Genomic DNA, 16,283 nt, shown 5'->3' with positions numbered 1-16,283 from the left:
TTCTTCTGAGAATTCTCTTTGCACCCGAGGGAACATCAGAAACTCTCACAACAAAATATTTTCTGGTCATAGTCACTGTGTGCAACAGGACACTTCGCTCGCTGGGGTTTTATCACATAGAAATCTGACGTTCTTGGGCCCCTAGAAGATCAGTTTCCACCTAGAAGAGGAAGCAATCGGAAATGATGGCCATGAATACTGTGAGAATTCTTTGTAAAACCTTGGTTAAAAGACGTTCATAGATCTCAGGAGCAAAGTTGCACTGTGCCGAGAACCGTGTAGCCTGTTGGTAAGGCACTGTCCTCACAAGGTGGGCTGGCTCCGGGCCAGACTGTGGTCCTGCATTATGCTTGTTAATTTGATGTCAATTTGATGCAAGCTAGAGTCATCCAAGAGTCAACTGAGGAAATGAACCCAGATTAGGCTGTAGCCAAGCTTTAGGGCATTTTTCTTAGTGACTGATGTGAAAGGACCCAGCCCAGTGTGGATGGGGCCACCCGTGGGCTGCTGATTGTGGATTCTATAAGAAAGCAAGCTGAGCAAGCCAGTAGCACCCCTAACACACACACACACACACACACACACACACACACACACACACACACACACACACACGGCCTCTGTGTCAGCTCCTGGCTCCAGGTTCCTGCCCTTCTATAGTTTCTGACCTGATCTTTTGATGATATACGGTGCTGTGGAAATGCAAGCTGAATAAGCCCTTTCCTTTCTCTTTGGTCATGGTGTTTCATCATAGCAATAGCAACCTAAAGACAGGGGATATGTGGGCCAGAGAGATGGCTCAGAGGTTAGGAGCACCGGCTGCTCTTCCAGAGGTTCTGAGCTCAATTCCCATCAACCACATGGTGGCTCACAACCATCTGTGATGGGATCCGATGCCCTCTTCTGGTGTGTCTGAAGAGTGATGGTGTACTCACATACATGAAATAAATGAATAAATCTAAAAAGCAAAGCAAAAGAAAAGAAAAAGGACAGGGGATGTGTACAAACATGTTCTCCACTGACCCACACTCACCAAGTATGCAACTGCCCCTCATCCCAACTCAATTCTCAGTTCTCTGAGAAGGCGAATTGTACCTATCTTTTGCTTCTAGTACCCGTAGGGACATACAATAAATGCCCACGGAATGACTCAACAATTCAACTGATGGGCTGGCTCTCACAAGGAACTTTCAGATAATAAAGTTCTAGTTGTGAAACTAGAGGGAGGGATCAGGCTTCTGGGATCAGCCAATCCCACAAGAGGTAGCTTTGATGCTGTGGAAAGAGCCCCAGTCAGTCAGACCCCAGAGACCTGAGGCCAGCACATGCTCCTATAGCTTGAATTTGGAAAGTTATTTCCTCACTATTATGCTTAAACAGTAAGGCATGAAATGCAGTAAATCTATGATTTCTTCCATCTCTGTGTATTTTTAATGATTCTTTTTTTTTTTAATTACAGAGTGGAGGCAGTATGTATGTGTGAGTGCAGGTACCTGTGAGGGCTAAATAGGGTGTCAAATTCTCTAGAGCTAGGGTGACAGGTAGATGTCAGTCAACATAGGTGCTAGGAACTGGACACAGATCTTCTGCAAGAGCAGAACATGTTCATAACCATTAAGCCATCCAGCCAGCCCCCCAAGTTTCTATGTCTTTGAAATATGCAAGAAAGGTATCTGAAATTGCACTCCGCCTGCATTTCTTTTATTTGTACATTAAGCTATGTACTTGGTTTTGAGGTACTGGGGTGGAACCTAGGCCTTCACACATACTAGGCAAGGCTGTATGTACTACTGAGCTACATCTTCAGCCCCTTCTGGAGTTGCTTAATCTTCGAATGACCTCTAAAAGGAAACACTTTAGGGCAGAGTGGCAAGTTAGGTTTACCAAGGACAAGCGAAACACTCCCTCCCCACTCCATCCCGGCAGACTCATTTCTCCTAATAAAATATATTCACGTTCCCACAGCAAAGATGCTCAGCTTGGGAAATCCATCCTCAGGGGGACCTGGCTGAGCTCGAGTGAAGCCTCTGGTCTCCAGAATACACAGAGCAGAGGTGCTGGAGAGACAGAAAAGCCCAGGGCCCGATGCTGGATGGGGACACCGTCCCCTCCTTGGCCACCCTCCTTTCAGCTCCTACTCTCTTCGAGAAGAGCCCCGGACACCCAAGCAACAGCTGCAAATGGCAAAGGCAACTGCAGTCAGGGCATGCTGACGGCAGAGCCGTGCCCCACGGGAGAGCTCACCTCTGAGCCAGTGTGACTCAGTTACTATCTAACAAGAGCACAGGTTAGGAGCTGAGCCTCCAGGAGGAGACCAAATAGTCACGTGTTTCCTTTTTGCTCCTTGGAGGGCTTTTGAATGGGGTCTCATCTGTCGCCCAGGCCTACAAAAGAGGGAGAGCAGCACTGCTTATTCCTTCTAGAGCCCCTGTGAGGATTCAAGCAGAGAAATAGATCAACGGATGCACAGAGATGGGTTGACCCGCAGCACACACTCTGCCGGTCACCGGTGCTGCAGCTAAGCAGATAAGGAAATCCACCTGAAGTTATGAAATCTAACCCCAGGCTCTTCAAAGCCTTCAGAGAGCCAAAAGAGAGGCTCTGCTTCTGCACTGGACCCCCGGGACAGCAGCCTGGATGCTCATCAAGAGAGAAAGCAAAGCTGCATCTGCGTCTGGGAAAAGCCAGGACTGCCCAGGTATGCTGGAGCCCTGGGACTCTGGAGAGATTGCTCCCTGTGAGTACAGAAGTTTATGGGTACCACCGAGAGATGAAACCAAGCAACAGTCCCAAGATGGACTTCCCCAGAGGAAGAGGGAGAAGAAATCACAACCCCAGAGAGGTATGCTGTCCACCCAGCAACAGTAGAAATTAAAGAACAGATCTGAGATTTACAGGAAGTAGGTAAACAGGAAACTTGCTACCCCATTGACAAGCCGAACTGTGATCTTTAAGGAGTGACCTGATCATGTTTATTAGATTCCTAAGTGTGTATTAGGATGATCCAGTGACTCTCCTCCTTGGTAACCACCACAGAGAACCATTAGCTTGCATGCCCAAAGGAATATACCATAGCACACATTCCCGACAAAGCCAGAACCAGTCTAATCATCATGAGCTGGCTCAGCGATCAGTGAGACGGACACTCCTCGTGCTTGGTGTGGCCTGAAAACAAAGGAGACCGGCACAGGCTGCTCAAAAACATTATAGGATGCACCATTAAATGTTTTAAAGGGTTGTGAAAGAGGCCATCCAGCACAGCATGCATTTTAAAGAGAAGAAATGGAGGGCGAAAGACGGATCCACGGTTGGGTAAAACAGTTTGCTGCCCAAATGTAAGGACCTGAGTTTGGGCCCCCAGAACCCACATATACACTAAGTAGGCATGGCAGCCCACCTATAACCTCTACACAGGGAAGGCTGGAGCAAGAATCCCTGCAGCAAACTGGCTACCAAAACTGGGTGAATCTGCAAGTTCTGGGTTCAAATGAGAGACCTTGCCTCGATGGATAAGGTAGAGAGAGATAAGAAAGATACCTGACCTCAACCTCTGACTTCCATATGCATGTGCAACACACACACACACACACACACACACACACACACACACACACCAGCAACAACACAACAAAGGCTAAAACAACAACAGAATCAAGGAGAAGAAATGAAAGAATGGCCTTCCATTTATATATCTAGATACCCAGGGAAAGTTCTGGAAGGAAATGTAGATATTATATAAAGGACAAGCATGGACTGCATTGACCATAGGAAAGAACAGGAATGGGTTCAGGACTGAGAATTAAAATTATTTTTTAATTTCTAAAATTAAAAAGTTAGTCTAAAAGAAAGAAAAGGAAGGAAGGAGGAAAGAAAGAAAGAAAGGGAGGAAGGAAGGAAGGAAGAAAGAAAGAAAGAAAAAAGAAAGAAAGAAAGGAAGGAAGGAAGAAAGAAAGAGAGGGGGAGGAGGGAGGGAGAAATGTCTCAGAAGTACTCATGTCCATCACTGCTTGCTCCTGAGACTGAGCACTCACAAACATGATGTTCTGAGCAGGTGGGACTGTGTCTGGGATGAACATCCACAGTTTTGCACCAAGACACCTAATTTTCCCACTGATCCCAGCTCTTCTGGGGCTGAGAAAAATTCCTCCATATTTAACAATGATTTCTCTCCTCTGGTGGAACAAACAAACAAAAAACAAACAAACAAACAAACAAAAAATGTGAAAGGAGATGTGTGTTTGCAGGGCAGAGGGTCGAGCCCAGAGCCTGATGCATGCTGGGAAAACACTCAACGACCAAGCTCCTCGCCTAGCCCCTTGCAACCTCCAGACTTTTCTGGGTTTCTCCTACCAATGTAAAAAGGCAAGGAGTACCCAGAGACACTGTATCAAGTTGCTATGCTGTATCAAGTTGCTGCGAACATTTTTTTCCTTAACTGTTACCTTTCCTTGTGCTCCTCCATCCCTCTGTAAATGCACTGATTCATCACTGTGAAATGCTCTGCAGACTCAGCTTACCAGGTCCAGCTCTTCTTTCCTGAAAAACAAAGTGACCAAGGGAATGGATTAGAACAAAGCACAATGACACATATGAAGGGAAATGTCACAGTGAGACCCGGTCCTCTACAAGAACTTAAATCAGGACTTAAATAAGTCAAATGACCATCATTTATTTACACACACAAAGCTGGTGTATTTCAGTCATAAACACACCAAGAGGGCCACATCAGACAATACCAAATGCTACCCAGGATCTCCTCAAATCAATCCTTTCTTCCACAATCCCAAATTGAACATCCCTAAAAATGCTCCAAAATCTAAAACTGTCAGGATGCTAACAAGATCCCAAGTAAAAAACTCTAGACTAGAAACATTGTATTATTCATGAAATCAATGTTTAAAATATTGCATAAAGGTAACTTTAGGCTATGTGCATAAGGTATATATGAAAGATAAATCCTGTGTTTAGACTTGTGCCCTGCTCCAAGATATCTCATTATGGATATGCAGATATTCCACAATCTGAAAAAAAGTTAAAGCATCCTGGTTTCCAAAAGGGATGATAATGTTTCTGAGCTCTCAGCACTACTTTCCCAAGCATCCTTGCGGTATCTTCTATGGGACTATTGACCTGGTACAGGGCGAGGAGCACAGATGACGTCATCACAAAATGACTCCTGGAATGGTACAGGAGCCCTCAGTGCTCATGATGCCTACGTGGAGATCCAAGTTGAAGTACTCGGGAGTAACAGAGGTTAGTGGGGGACAGAGGAGAGACAGGGAAGAACTAGAGAGAATATCCCGTGTGCCTTGGAGGATCCTTCCTCCTCTTCACTCTGGGAGCATCTGTCCCCAGGAGAACAGGAGGCATACTCCCAGCCTCCCCATACAGCCACAGCTCCTGCATTCCTCACCAAGAAGACTGAGGTTTATATCCCAAGAAAGATGCCTTTCATAGACACGCCTCTAAACAGAAACCAGCTACCTCATTTTGTGTTACACTAAAAAGAGCAGCCAGCTTCCACTCTAGAAGGCCATTCTTTTTTTTAAAATATATTTTTTAGACTTACTTATTATATATATTCAGTGTTCTGCCTGTGTGTATGCCTGATCCCATTATGTGGTTGCTGGGAATTGAACTCAGGACCTCTGGAAGAGCAGTCAGTGCCCTCTCTCCAGCCCCTAGAAGGTTGTTCTTAGGGATAGCATATTTACTTCCAACCGAGTGCCTCCTAGACAGGGATGGGGGTGATGCCGGCCATCTCCGATCAGCAAATCTGCTGCTACAGCCTTGACCACTGAGCCTCAAAGGCCTGCTGGGCAGTGCTCTGGCTTATCAGCCCCATCTGTTCTACGTGGGTCTGACCTCCTCACAGGTTAAAGCACCATCTGATTGACTCGGATCCAGGTGAGAAGGACCAGATTCCTAGGATGCCTGCCCCCAGCCAGCCAGAGCCAGTGTTAGAGAGACTCCCCAGCCCCTACCTCCCATGCTGGTCTTTCATTTAACTTGTAAAGATCAGGCCTTGAGATATTTTTAGTATCTGGATCCCTGTGTGAGGCCACCGATCTGGCTTCCATCAGAACTAACTTCATTAGCTGCCGCCCACGCATTCTGGGACGGGTGGGGCGGGAGTGAGGAGAGCTTACCAGGAAGACAACCGACCAACCAACTGTTGATTTGAGAAAAGGAGAGGGAAAAGAAGCAGGGAGTGCAGAATTCTGGGGGTGCCTTAGTAACGCAAAGCAGAAGGGAAATATCAACCGCTCATGTCAGAGTCCCTGTGTGGCTAAAATTGCTCAGCCCACCTCCCTCCAGTCTGGAAGCCAAGATTGCTCAATACCAATGTCTTCTGCATGAAGCACAGAACCCTCCCCCTCATCCTCAATGAGAGTCCGACAATCCCCGCCCTCTCAGCCCGGGGAAAGGGCACCTGGGAGGAGTGGCTAGCTTGATCTGGGATTACAGAAAGTATTCTGTTGCTCTTTTACGTTCTGGTTTTGAGAGAGGGTCTCCTGTAAACTAAGCTGGCCTCCAACTTGCTATGCAAGCTCATAGAACCATGAACTTCTAAACCTCCGGTCTTTCGATTCCCAAGGGTTGGTATTACAAGTGCACACCACCGAGCCGTTTGGAAGCCATCACTCTTCAGCTTGTACCTGAATGAAGTGCAACAATTTCTACCTCAGTACTGAGGGGTGTCGTGGACCAGGTTCTGACCTGGAGGACGTCAAGAATTCACACACCAGACCTAGTAGGGAGGTGCTGCTACTCCCTCACCCTAGGCATCAGGAAATTGGGGATGGAAGGTGGGTGCTTGGAAATGTCAGAGGGTATACTTAGTGTCCCTGAGATGAACACTCCTGTCTCCCAATCCCCAAAATTTTAAAAAGTTCATAAAGAAGAAATGGTCACCCAGACCACAGATACTAAATGACAAACAATGAGCAGGAATGTGACCTTAGGAGTGCCTAAGGCACCAGCCCACAGCCTGCAGGGGAGCCAGGATCGAAGATGTTACAGAGCTCCAGGTGGCCTAGACCTGCTCCGCTCCCAGGTGATGGCAATTCTCGTACTGAGCATTGGACTACACAGCCTGGGCTTTTCTTCACCACTCGCCTTGGTCAGTGAGAGCCAGACAAAAATGAGATGGAAAGTTCTGGGTCAATCGCAAGCCGTCAGCCATCGCAGTTACTTCTCGGGAAGAGGAATCTGGTATGACCACGCCCTCATTCTGCTCCTCAGCTGCCTGCAGTCGGTACTTACTGGCATTTTCTGAGCACTGGCCTCCTGAACATATGGTACTAATGTGTCTGCTGGCTATGAGGTCCTGTTGTTTTGTCCCTTCAAAGTATCTATTCCCAGAAGGCACAGACGCTGGCAAGAAAGTAAAGCCACCAGGACTCAGATTGCTGCTCTTGGAGCATCTTGGGAGACTGTGGTAACATCAAGTCACTATACACACTCAGCACAAGATGTGTTCTAGAATGTCTTCAGTTGCACTTTTCTAAACAGTATTTTCCCATTGCTGTTGCTACACAGGTTAAGTAACAAATGTGTCTTAGCTAAGGTTTTACTGCTGTGAACAGACACCATGACCAAGGCAAGTCTTATAAAGGACAACTTTTAATTGGGGCTGGCTTAAAAGTTCAGAGGTTCAGTCCATCATCATCAAGGTGGGAGCAGGGCAGCATCCAGGCAGGCATTGTACAGGAGGAGCTGAGTTCTACATCTTCACCTGTAGGCTGCTAGTGAAGGACTGACTTCCAGGCAGCTAGGACAAGGTTATTATAACCCACACCCACTGTAACACCTACTCCAACAAGGCTATACCTCCTAATAGGGCCACTCCCTGGCCCAAGCATATACAAACCATCACATTCCACTCTCTGGCACCTATAGACTTGTTCAAACACATGAGTCTATGGGGGCCATACCTAAACATAGCATAACGCAAAATATATTTTAGTTCAACTTCAAAAGTCCCCATAGTCTACTGCAGTCTCAACCATGTTAAAAGTCCAAAGTTCAAAGTCTTTTCTGAAATTCATCCAATCACTTAACTGTAATCCCCAAAACAAGACAGGAAACCAGCTGGGCAAACCCCAAACATCTCCATGTCTGATGTCAAAGCGGTCTTCAGATCTCCAACTCCTTTTCATCTTTGTTGACTGCAACAAACTTCATTCTCCTGGGCTGGTTCCCCTCCCTGTTAGCAGCTTTCCTCGGCAGATAGCCCACAGCTCTGGCATCTTGAACATCTTGGGGTCTCCAAGGCAACTTCAACGCTATAGTTTCTTGTTTCAATGTCTGGGGTCCACGCATGATCTTCTGGGCTCCTCCAAAGAGCTGGCATCACTTCTCCAGCTCTGCCCTCTGTAGCACTCTAAGCTCAGGTTGATCCACTCCACTGCTGCTGCTGTTCTTGGTGGTCATCCCATGGTACTGACATCTCCAATATGCTGGGGTTTTCCACTGCAACTAGTCTTCACCAAAAGCCTGTCAAAGGCTCTCTTCATGGTGCCAAGCTTCAACTTCTTTGCAAGGCCCCCTAAGTCCTTCACCAACAACTGCAACTGAGGCTGCACCTTCACCAACAGCCTTCCATGGCCTCTCACAGTGCTAAGCCTCAGCTGCTCTTTGTGACCCCTTCGTGCCTTTAAAACCAGTACCAGGTGACTCTTACACATTACCAAAAACCACATGGCCAAAGCTGCCGAGTTCTGCTGCATGCTGGGGCTGGAACATGGCCCCCTTGTTCTATTACATTATCACCAGCTTTCTATTTTTCAACTCCTTGGCTGACTTGGGACTTGCTCCATAGACTGACTTTGAACTCAGAGATCTGCATGCCAACTTGCTCTATTCTAGGTCGGCCTTGAACTCAGAGATCTGCTTGTCTTTGCCTCCTGGGACTATAGGTGTGTGTGTACCTCTATGCTCGGACCTAAACTTAACTGAGTGGAATCTTGCCCAAAGATCACTACTCCCTTAATTCGATTTAATATTTTTTTTCTGTTCTTTTTTCTTTTTTTCGGAGCTGGGGACCGAACCCAGGGCCTTGCGCTTGCTAGGCAAGCGCTCTACCACTGAGCTAAATCCCCAACCCCAATTAAATATTTTTGAACACAGAATTCAACTCCATTCCACTTCCTGGTGCCTCCTTAATACTCACACCATATATTTTGTACTTTTACTTTCTCCCCTTGCTCCTTTTCGTTAAAATGCTGTTTGTGACAGTGAACTCTAGTAACCACACAACAGAACTTACACCAGGCTGTTTTAAGACTTCCTTTCTTTTTTTTAATTTATTTATTTATTTTATGTATGTGAGTACACTGTAGCTGTCTTCAGACACACCAGAAGAGGGCATCGGATCCCATTACAGATGGTTGTGAGCCACCATGTGGTTGCTGGGATTTGAACTCAGGACCTCTGGAAGAGCAGTCAGTGCTCCTGACCACTGAGCCGTCTCTCCAGCCCCCAAGACTTCCTTTCTTAAAGCAATTAGTCTAAATCTCTTCACCTGAGCCTCAGTCAGACTCTTCAGACAATGGCAGCCACATTCTTCCCCCAAAATACCACAAGAACAGTCTCTAGGCCATATACTGATAATCTCCACTGGATCATCTTGGGCCAGGTCTGCACAGTTCAAATCGCTCGCAGCACCAATGTCTCCCATATTCCTACTAGGATGGCCCATTAAGTCCCACTTAAAGCATTCCAATGCTTTCCAAATCCAAAGCCCCAAAATCCACACTCTTCCAAACAAAAACATGGTCAGGCCTATCACAGCAATGCCTCGGTCCCTGGCACCAACTTCTGTCTTAGTTAAGGTTTTACTGCTGTGAACAGACACCATGACCAAGGCAAGTCTTATAAAGGACAACATTAGGGGCTGGCTTAGGTTCAGAGGTTCAGTCTATTATCCAGGAGGGAGCATGGCAGCATCTAGGCAAACACGGTGCAGGCAGAACTACATCTTCATCTGAAGGCTGCTAGTAGAAGACTGACTAGGACTAGGGTCTTATAGCCCACACCCACAGTGACACACCTACTCCAACAAGGTTCACCTCCTAATAGTGCCCATGCATATACAAACCATCACATAATATGTCCTCTAAAAGGACTGCCCCTCCTTCCGGAAGCACTAGAGATCTTTCTTTCTTTTGCATTTTCTGGCTTCCAGAGGCTGACCTGTACGTACCCCTCAGTTGATCTCTCTCTCCATCTTCAGAGACAACAATGTGGCATCTTCAAACCTTTGCTCCTCCCTCAGCTCTAAGTGTCATGTCTCAATCTTGGACACTGCCTCCCCACAACTTCCCTCTGTCCCTGGGATGATACTGGCCCCTCTAGAATAACTCAAGACAATTTGGCCCAAGGGAAGATCCTTAACCTAACATCTACAGAGTCCCTCTTGACACCTAAGGTCACCTACTCTCAAGTATTACAAGTGATGGGACCCACGCCCTTCTAGGTCAAGGGCATCTTTGAGAACAGAGGTTCTCAACTTTCCTAATGCTGTGACCCTTTAATACAGTTCCCCATGCTGTGGAACTGTAAACATAAAATTATTTTTGTTGCTACTTCACAACGGTACTTTTGCTATTGTTATGAATTGCAACGTAAATATCTGATATGCAGATGGTCTTAGGGGACTCCTGAGAAAGGGCCATTCATTTGACCCCCAAACAGGCCAGGTTCCCAGGTTAAGAACCGCTGTTTCAGAGGATCTTGTGTAAGTTACCACAAGCCCCTAACCCAGACACTGCACAAAGGTTCATCAAGAGGAAAGCCACAATATGCAACAACTCGAGCCGATGGCACTCATACACTCTTTTTCAGAGAGCCGGGGGCGGTTCCAACTGCCCAACCTTTCAACCATCAGGTCAGTGGTTAGAGGAAAGACAATGTCTGGAAGAGGGCAGAGGATGGCTTTGGGGACTTCTGGCAAACTTAGGTTTCTTTCTCTTTTTTGTGTGTGTATTTTGCTTCTGGTTTTTTTTTTTGAGACAGAGTCTCATCCTGTAGCCTAGACTAGACTAGAACTCACAGCACGACATAACCAAGTTCTTAGTTACAGTGACACAAGCTTGGAACCTAGCACTTGAGAGGTTGAAGCAAGAGGATGGTGAGTTCTGGTACAATCTGGCCTATGCTGTGGCACAACCTTAGCAAGACCTTGTTTCCAAACAAGGAAAAAAGGAAAGCAGAAGAAAGAAAAAACAAACAAACAACAAACCATGCAATCTGTTTCTGGAGCCCAGCGGGTTTCATAAATATAGAAGTAACAAATGTATCAAGACCCTTCATCAAATATGATCTCCTCATTTGTAGATCTCAGAAATGGACCACACCCCCAAGAGAGACTCGTTCCTGTGTCCCCTGCTATGCACTTTATAAAAACTTATCAGCAGCCAACGGTCAGGGTTTGTCTTCCAGGCTTTTATTGGAGAGAGGAGAGAGAAATGGAAACATCTCTCCCTGTAGTCTACCCGCCTCAGGCCTAGAGCCAAAGGCAGAGATAAAGGCTTATTGAACAGTTAGGTCTGGGAGTACAGGGTCCCAAGCCACCTGCCCCAGATGACCTCATCTCCTCAACAGCCAAGAAGGATGACCTAGAGCCATGGCTATAAAGCAAGGCCACATCCTTCAAGGACAGCTACAGACACTGCACGAAGCAAAGATAACAAGCTAGACCGCTAGCTGCCCATCAGAGGCAGCACACAGAGCCAGCAATGCTGATGACAGGCTTAAACCCAAGTGTTCCCGTCCATCAAGACCTGCTCCTCAGCTAGTTTCCAAACACAGGTTGGTGTCACAGGGACCCCGCAGGGCAGCTGTGGCGGCATGGTATTCTATCCAAGTATCCACTGGCCATCTTTGGCTTTCCCACAGTGGTCTGGAGCATCTTTACGGATACACACAAGAAATGCTTATGCCCCATGAGCTCACAGACTCCTGAGGGTGAGAGGAGAAATGACTAACAACCCAGCCCATCAGCAGGGCATCAAGTGGATGAGGACAGCTCAGAATAGAGGACAGAGCCCCTGTGAAGGCAAGGAAACAGACTCGGGTGCGTCTTCATGGGATGTGACTGAACACAGGAACAGCCGCTTGCTGCTTTGAAGGACAGACAATACCTAGAAGAGGGCATAGGATGGCTTTGGGGACTTCTGGCAAACTTAGGTTTCTTTCTCTTTTTTGTGCGTCTATTTTGCTTTTGGTTTTCCAAGACAGGGTTTCACTCTATAGCCCAGATGGGACTAGAACTCATGATGTGGGGTAACCCAGACTCAGTCTGGACTCAGAGCAATCCTCCTGTCCCAAAAGCCTGTTTTGTGCACTGGAGCCAACACATGCCAGCTTCAAAGCACAGGCAGGTGCCAGGTGTCTCCTGATCCAGATGTACCAAGCTCAATCAGGCCAGACTGGTGCCTCGAAACTAGTCATGGTGGGAATTTAAGCCAAAGAAACCAGAATATACCATAATTCATGGCTACCTTTTTTCCACCTGTCCCCGAAGCTGGCTATTTAACAATCCGAAATATGCACTGTGTGTATGCAAATATGTCTGACACTTGGAAAAAACAAATCCGTGGGGCTGGGGACATAGCTCAGCAGCAGAGCACTGCCATGCTGTGAGTGCAATGCCTAGAACTGGGATGGGAAAAGGAGGCAGGCAATGACAGAGACAGCCTCATTTTTTGAAAAAAAAAAGTTTGGGGTTGGGGATTTAGCTCAGTGGTAGAGCACTTGCCTAGCAAGCGCAAGGCCCTGGGTTCGGTCCCCAGCTCCGAAAAAAAAAAGTTTGCACATGTATACATGTGTGGGGTGCATGCATGTTTGTGTGTGTGCATGTATGCATGTATATGTGTACACATGTGTGTGGAATCCACAGGTATGTTGATGCCAGGTGTCCTCCTTGATTATTTCCCCATATATCAAGACAAGATCTCAGCTAGATGGTAGTGGCCACACATGCCTTTAATTCCAATATTCAGGAGACGGCAGCAGGCTTATCTCTGAGCTCGAGGACAGCCTGGTCTGGTGAGTGAGTTTCAAGACAGCCAGGGCTACACAGAGAGACCCTGCCTCAAAACACACACACACACACACACACACACACACACACACACACACACACACACACACACCATCTCCCTTGGTCCCAGAGCTCTGAATCAGCTCTTCTAACCAGTTTGTTCCAGGAATCCCGTCTCTACCTCCCTAATGTCGGGATCCCAACACACCCATCCAGCATTTGCACAGGTGTCAAGGATTCAAACTCTACTCCACACACTTGCAAGGAAAGCACTTTGCCCACTCAGCCACCTCCCTGGCACCCAGTGCTATTTTGAATACCTGCTTCTGAGACGGGATACAGGACATGGAGCTGACTGAAGGTGATGGCAGGCCTCAGTGTCACTAATGATTTTAGGATCTCTTCCATTATTTTCCACATTTGTTTTGTTTTGTTTTGTTTTGTTGTTTTTAAAGCACTGACCAGCTTGGTGTGGTGATAGAGGCAGGGCGATTACAAGTTCAAAGCCAACCTGAGCTACACAGTGAAGCTCAGCATAAAAATTAAAAATGAATAAAAACAAAACACCAAACACTAAAGGCACAGCTCTTGCCTGGTGTGCACAAGGGCTCAAGTGCCATCCCCAGACCCACAGGAAAAAGCACCGAGCGTCCCAGCACAATGAGACATAGCAGTTAGGAAGGGCTCCACAGGTGGGAGGTGAAGAAGGCCAAGCCTGAGAGACGCTGCATGTGTGCAGCTCTGATGCGAACGTAAGAGCCTGGAGGGCCAACACGCTGGGGCCCCTCTGAGGAGAGAGAGGGCAGAGGATGTAAGCTCAGCCATTCGAGGTCCCCTGGGCCTCACCAGAGGTGCCCTGAAGGTACCTTCCTCATACCCCTGCCACACTCTTCCCTTACCCTAACCCCACCAGTGTGAGCGGGTGTCTCCCCACCTGCCCGGGTGGGGGTGGGGGTGGTGGTTGTGGTTCCCTGACCGAGCACACTCAGATGTACGAAACACTTGGTGAACAGATGGGAAATATCGGGGAGCTGGGCGCTGTCCCTCTAACGAGGGCGCCACACAGCTGCTACAGCTGGGAAAACAATGCAGCCCTGGTGAGGATCTGACCACACCAGGGTCTCAGGAAAAGACCCTTGGCCCGTCAGCTGTCACCCCGGAGAGAGAAGAGAGCTGCAGACAAGGGCCTGGGGCGCTGGGTTTCCACATACAGTGTCACGATGCCGCAATGCTGAACCAGAGCCAGCGCTGTGATCACACATGCTCCAGCAAGAACTTCCAACTCAGCTCTGCCAGGCAGCCTCGGGGCTCTCCTGAGAGCTTAGCTGCACACAGAGGGACCATCCCAGTTTTCTCTGGGTGTCTGAAGACGGACTCTGTGGGCCTAGCTTCCATCCTATGCTTGTTTATGGAGGCTTGGGTGGAGATCTGGTCAGTCCTCAAGTGAAAGGAACCAATCCCAGATTCCAAGAGAAGAGGGCTTGGAAAGGAAACTCATTGCTGGCCCACAAGCTTCCCTTCTTTAGTCTGAAAGCTACTTCAGCTTCACCCAGGGCATCTCTTCTCCCCCATGTTTTACTTGAGAAAGTTCCCATTGTACAAAATAATCGGAATAGCTCAGCTGGTAAGGCACTTTCTACCAAACCAGATGACCTGGAGTATAATCCCTGGGACCCAATGAGTGGAAGGAGAGTCCACTCCTACACACTGTCCTCCCCTCTCCACATGAGTGCCATGGAAAACACACACACACGCGCGCGCGCGCACACACACACACACACACACACATACACACACATATACATACACAGACACACACTACACACACAAACACACATACATACATACAAGCACACACAGACACACACACTACACACACATATACACACAGACACACACACTACACACACACAAACATACACATACACACAATATAAGCACACACAGACACACACACTACACAAACATACACATACACACAATATAAGCACACACAGACACACACACTACACACACATACATACAAGCACACACATATACACACAGAGACACAGATACACACTTCACAGACACACACACACACACACACCACACACACACACACACCACACACACACACACAGAGTAAGTAATGTAATGTTAAAGAGTAGGTGATTCCAGAGTTGGAGGTGCAAGGCCCTCTAGGTTCAATTCTGAGCACCCTGAAGAAAGAAAATGAAAACTCAGTGTGGTGGCAAAGGGCTGTAATTCTAGCTATGCCAGGGGACTGGCACAGGATGACTGTATGGACCAAGAAAGTCAAGACCAGCCTGGGCAATATCATGAGATCCCTAACTCTAAATTAGTAAGCAAGTAAACAGTTTTTTTTTTTTTTTTTTGGTTCTTTTTTTTCGGAGCTGGGGACCGAACCCAGGGCCTTGCACTTGCTAGGCAAGCGCTCTACCACTGAGCTAAATCCCCAGCCCCCAGTTTTTTTTTTCTTTTTTTCGGAGCTGGGGACCGAACCCAGGGCCTTGCACTTGCTAGGCAAGCGCTCTACCACTGAGCTAAATCCCCAACCCCGCAAGTAAACAGTTTAATGCAACACCAAACCTAGAAAAGCCTTGAATTGTATAAAGCCACATTACTGTCCGCCTGATTCTCTCAAGGCCCCTCGTGCTCTGTTCTCAGTGGATGCTCAATACATTTTTCTTGGCAGACAGGAAACACACTGGTAGCTTATAAAACCACAGGAGACCCAACGGTGGGAGGACGTGAGATACCCAAGTAAGTGGACACAGGTCGAGGGTTTCCCATCCTGTGCTGACTACATCCAAGACAAGTCCACTTTCAGGAAGGGACATACATAGGCTGCCCAGGGGTCTGAGGACCACTGTCATTGCTGCCCTCTTCCACAGCGTCGATAGCAACGGAGCCAGGCTCTCTCCTGTGCTCAGCACCTGCTGGGGCTTCCAACTCTCCTTTCTACTGGACCCTTTCAGCAGCACGCACAGCAAAGACTCATCTCCTCACAGCCGAGGACACGCAGGCGCTGAGAAGCCAATGACAAGAAGAAGAAACACATCATCCTAAAAGTCAAGCACACTTATCCTTTGTAGCCAAAGTCCCCAACAGAAGTGGTGGGAATAGAGGAACCATGTAAAATGACCACTAAATGCTCTCGTGCTCAGTTTTCAAATTGAAGCTGCAAAATTGGATCCCCTGACCAGGCAAAGTTCGCTGACCTGACCCTTTG

The 16,283-nt window shown here is 47.6% G+C and overlaps 1 protein-coding gene across 7 annotated transcripts in view; it reads right to left on the bottom strand.

Moving 5' to 3' along the window:
- Arhgef3 (Rho guanine nucleotide exchange factor 3) overlaps nt 1-16,283 on the bottom strand; it is a 280,270-nt gene that overhangs the window by 240,316 nt on the left and 23,671 nt on the right. For all 7 annotated transcript variants that reach the window (XR_015639300.1, XM_087587654.1, NM_001436749.1 and 4 more), the window contains 1 exon segment: nt 4,443-4,536. Coding sequence is in view for 4 of the 7 variants with exons in the window: in XM_087587654.1 (XP_087443780.1) it covers nt 4,443-4,486 (44 nt within the window). In the remaining 3 variants the exon portion in view is untranslated.

Source organism: Rattus norvegicus, chromosome 16 (genome assembly GCF_021556685.1).
Source record: "Rattus norvegicus strain SHRSP/BbbUtx chromosome 16, alternate assembly SHRSP_T2T, whole genome shotgun sequence".
Lineage (NCBI taxonomy): Eukaryota > Metazoa > Chordata > Mammalia > Rodentia > Muridae > Rattus > Rattus norvegicus.
Note: the sequence above shows the minus strand (reverse complement) of the source record. Positions and strands in the feature narration are given on the sequence as shown.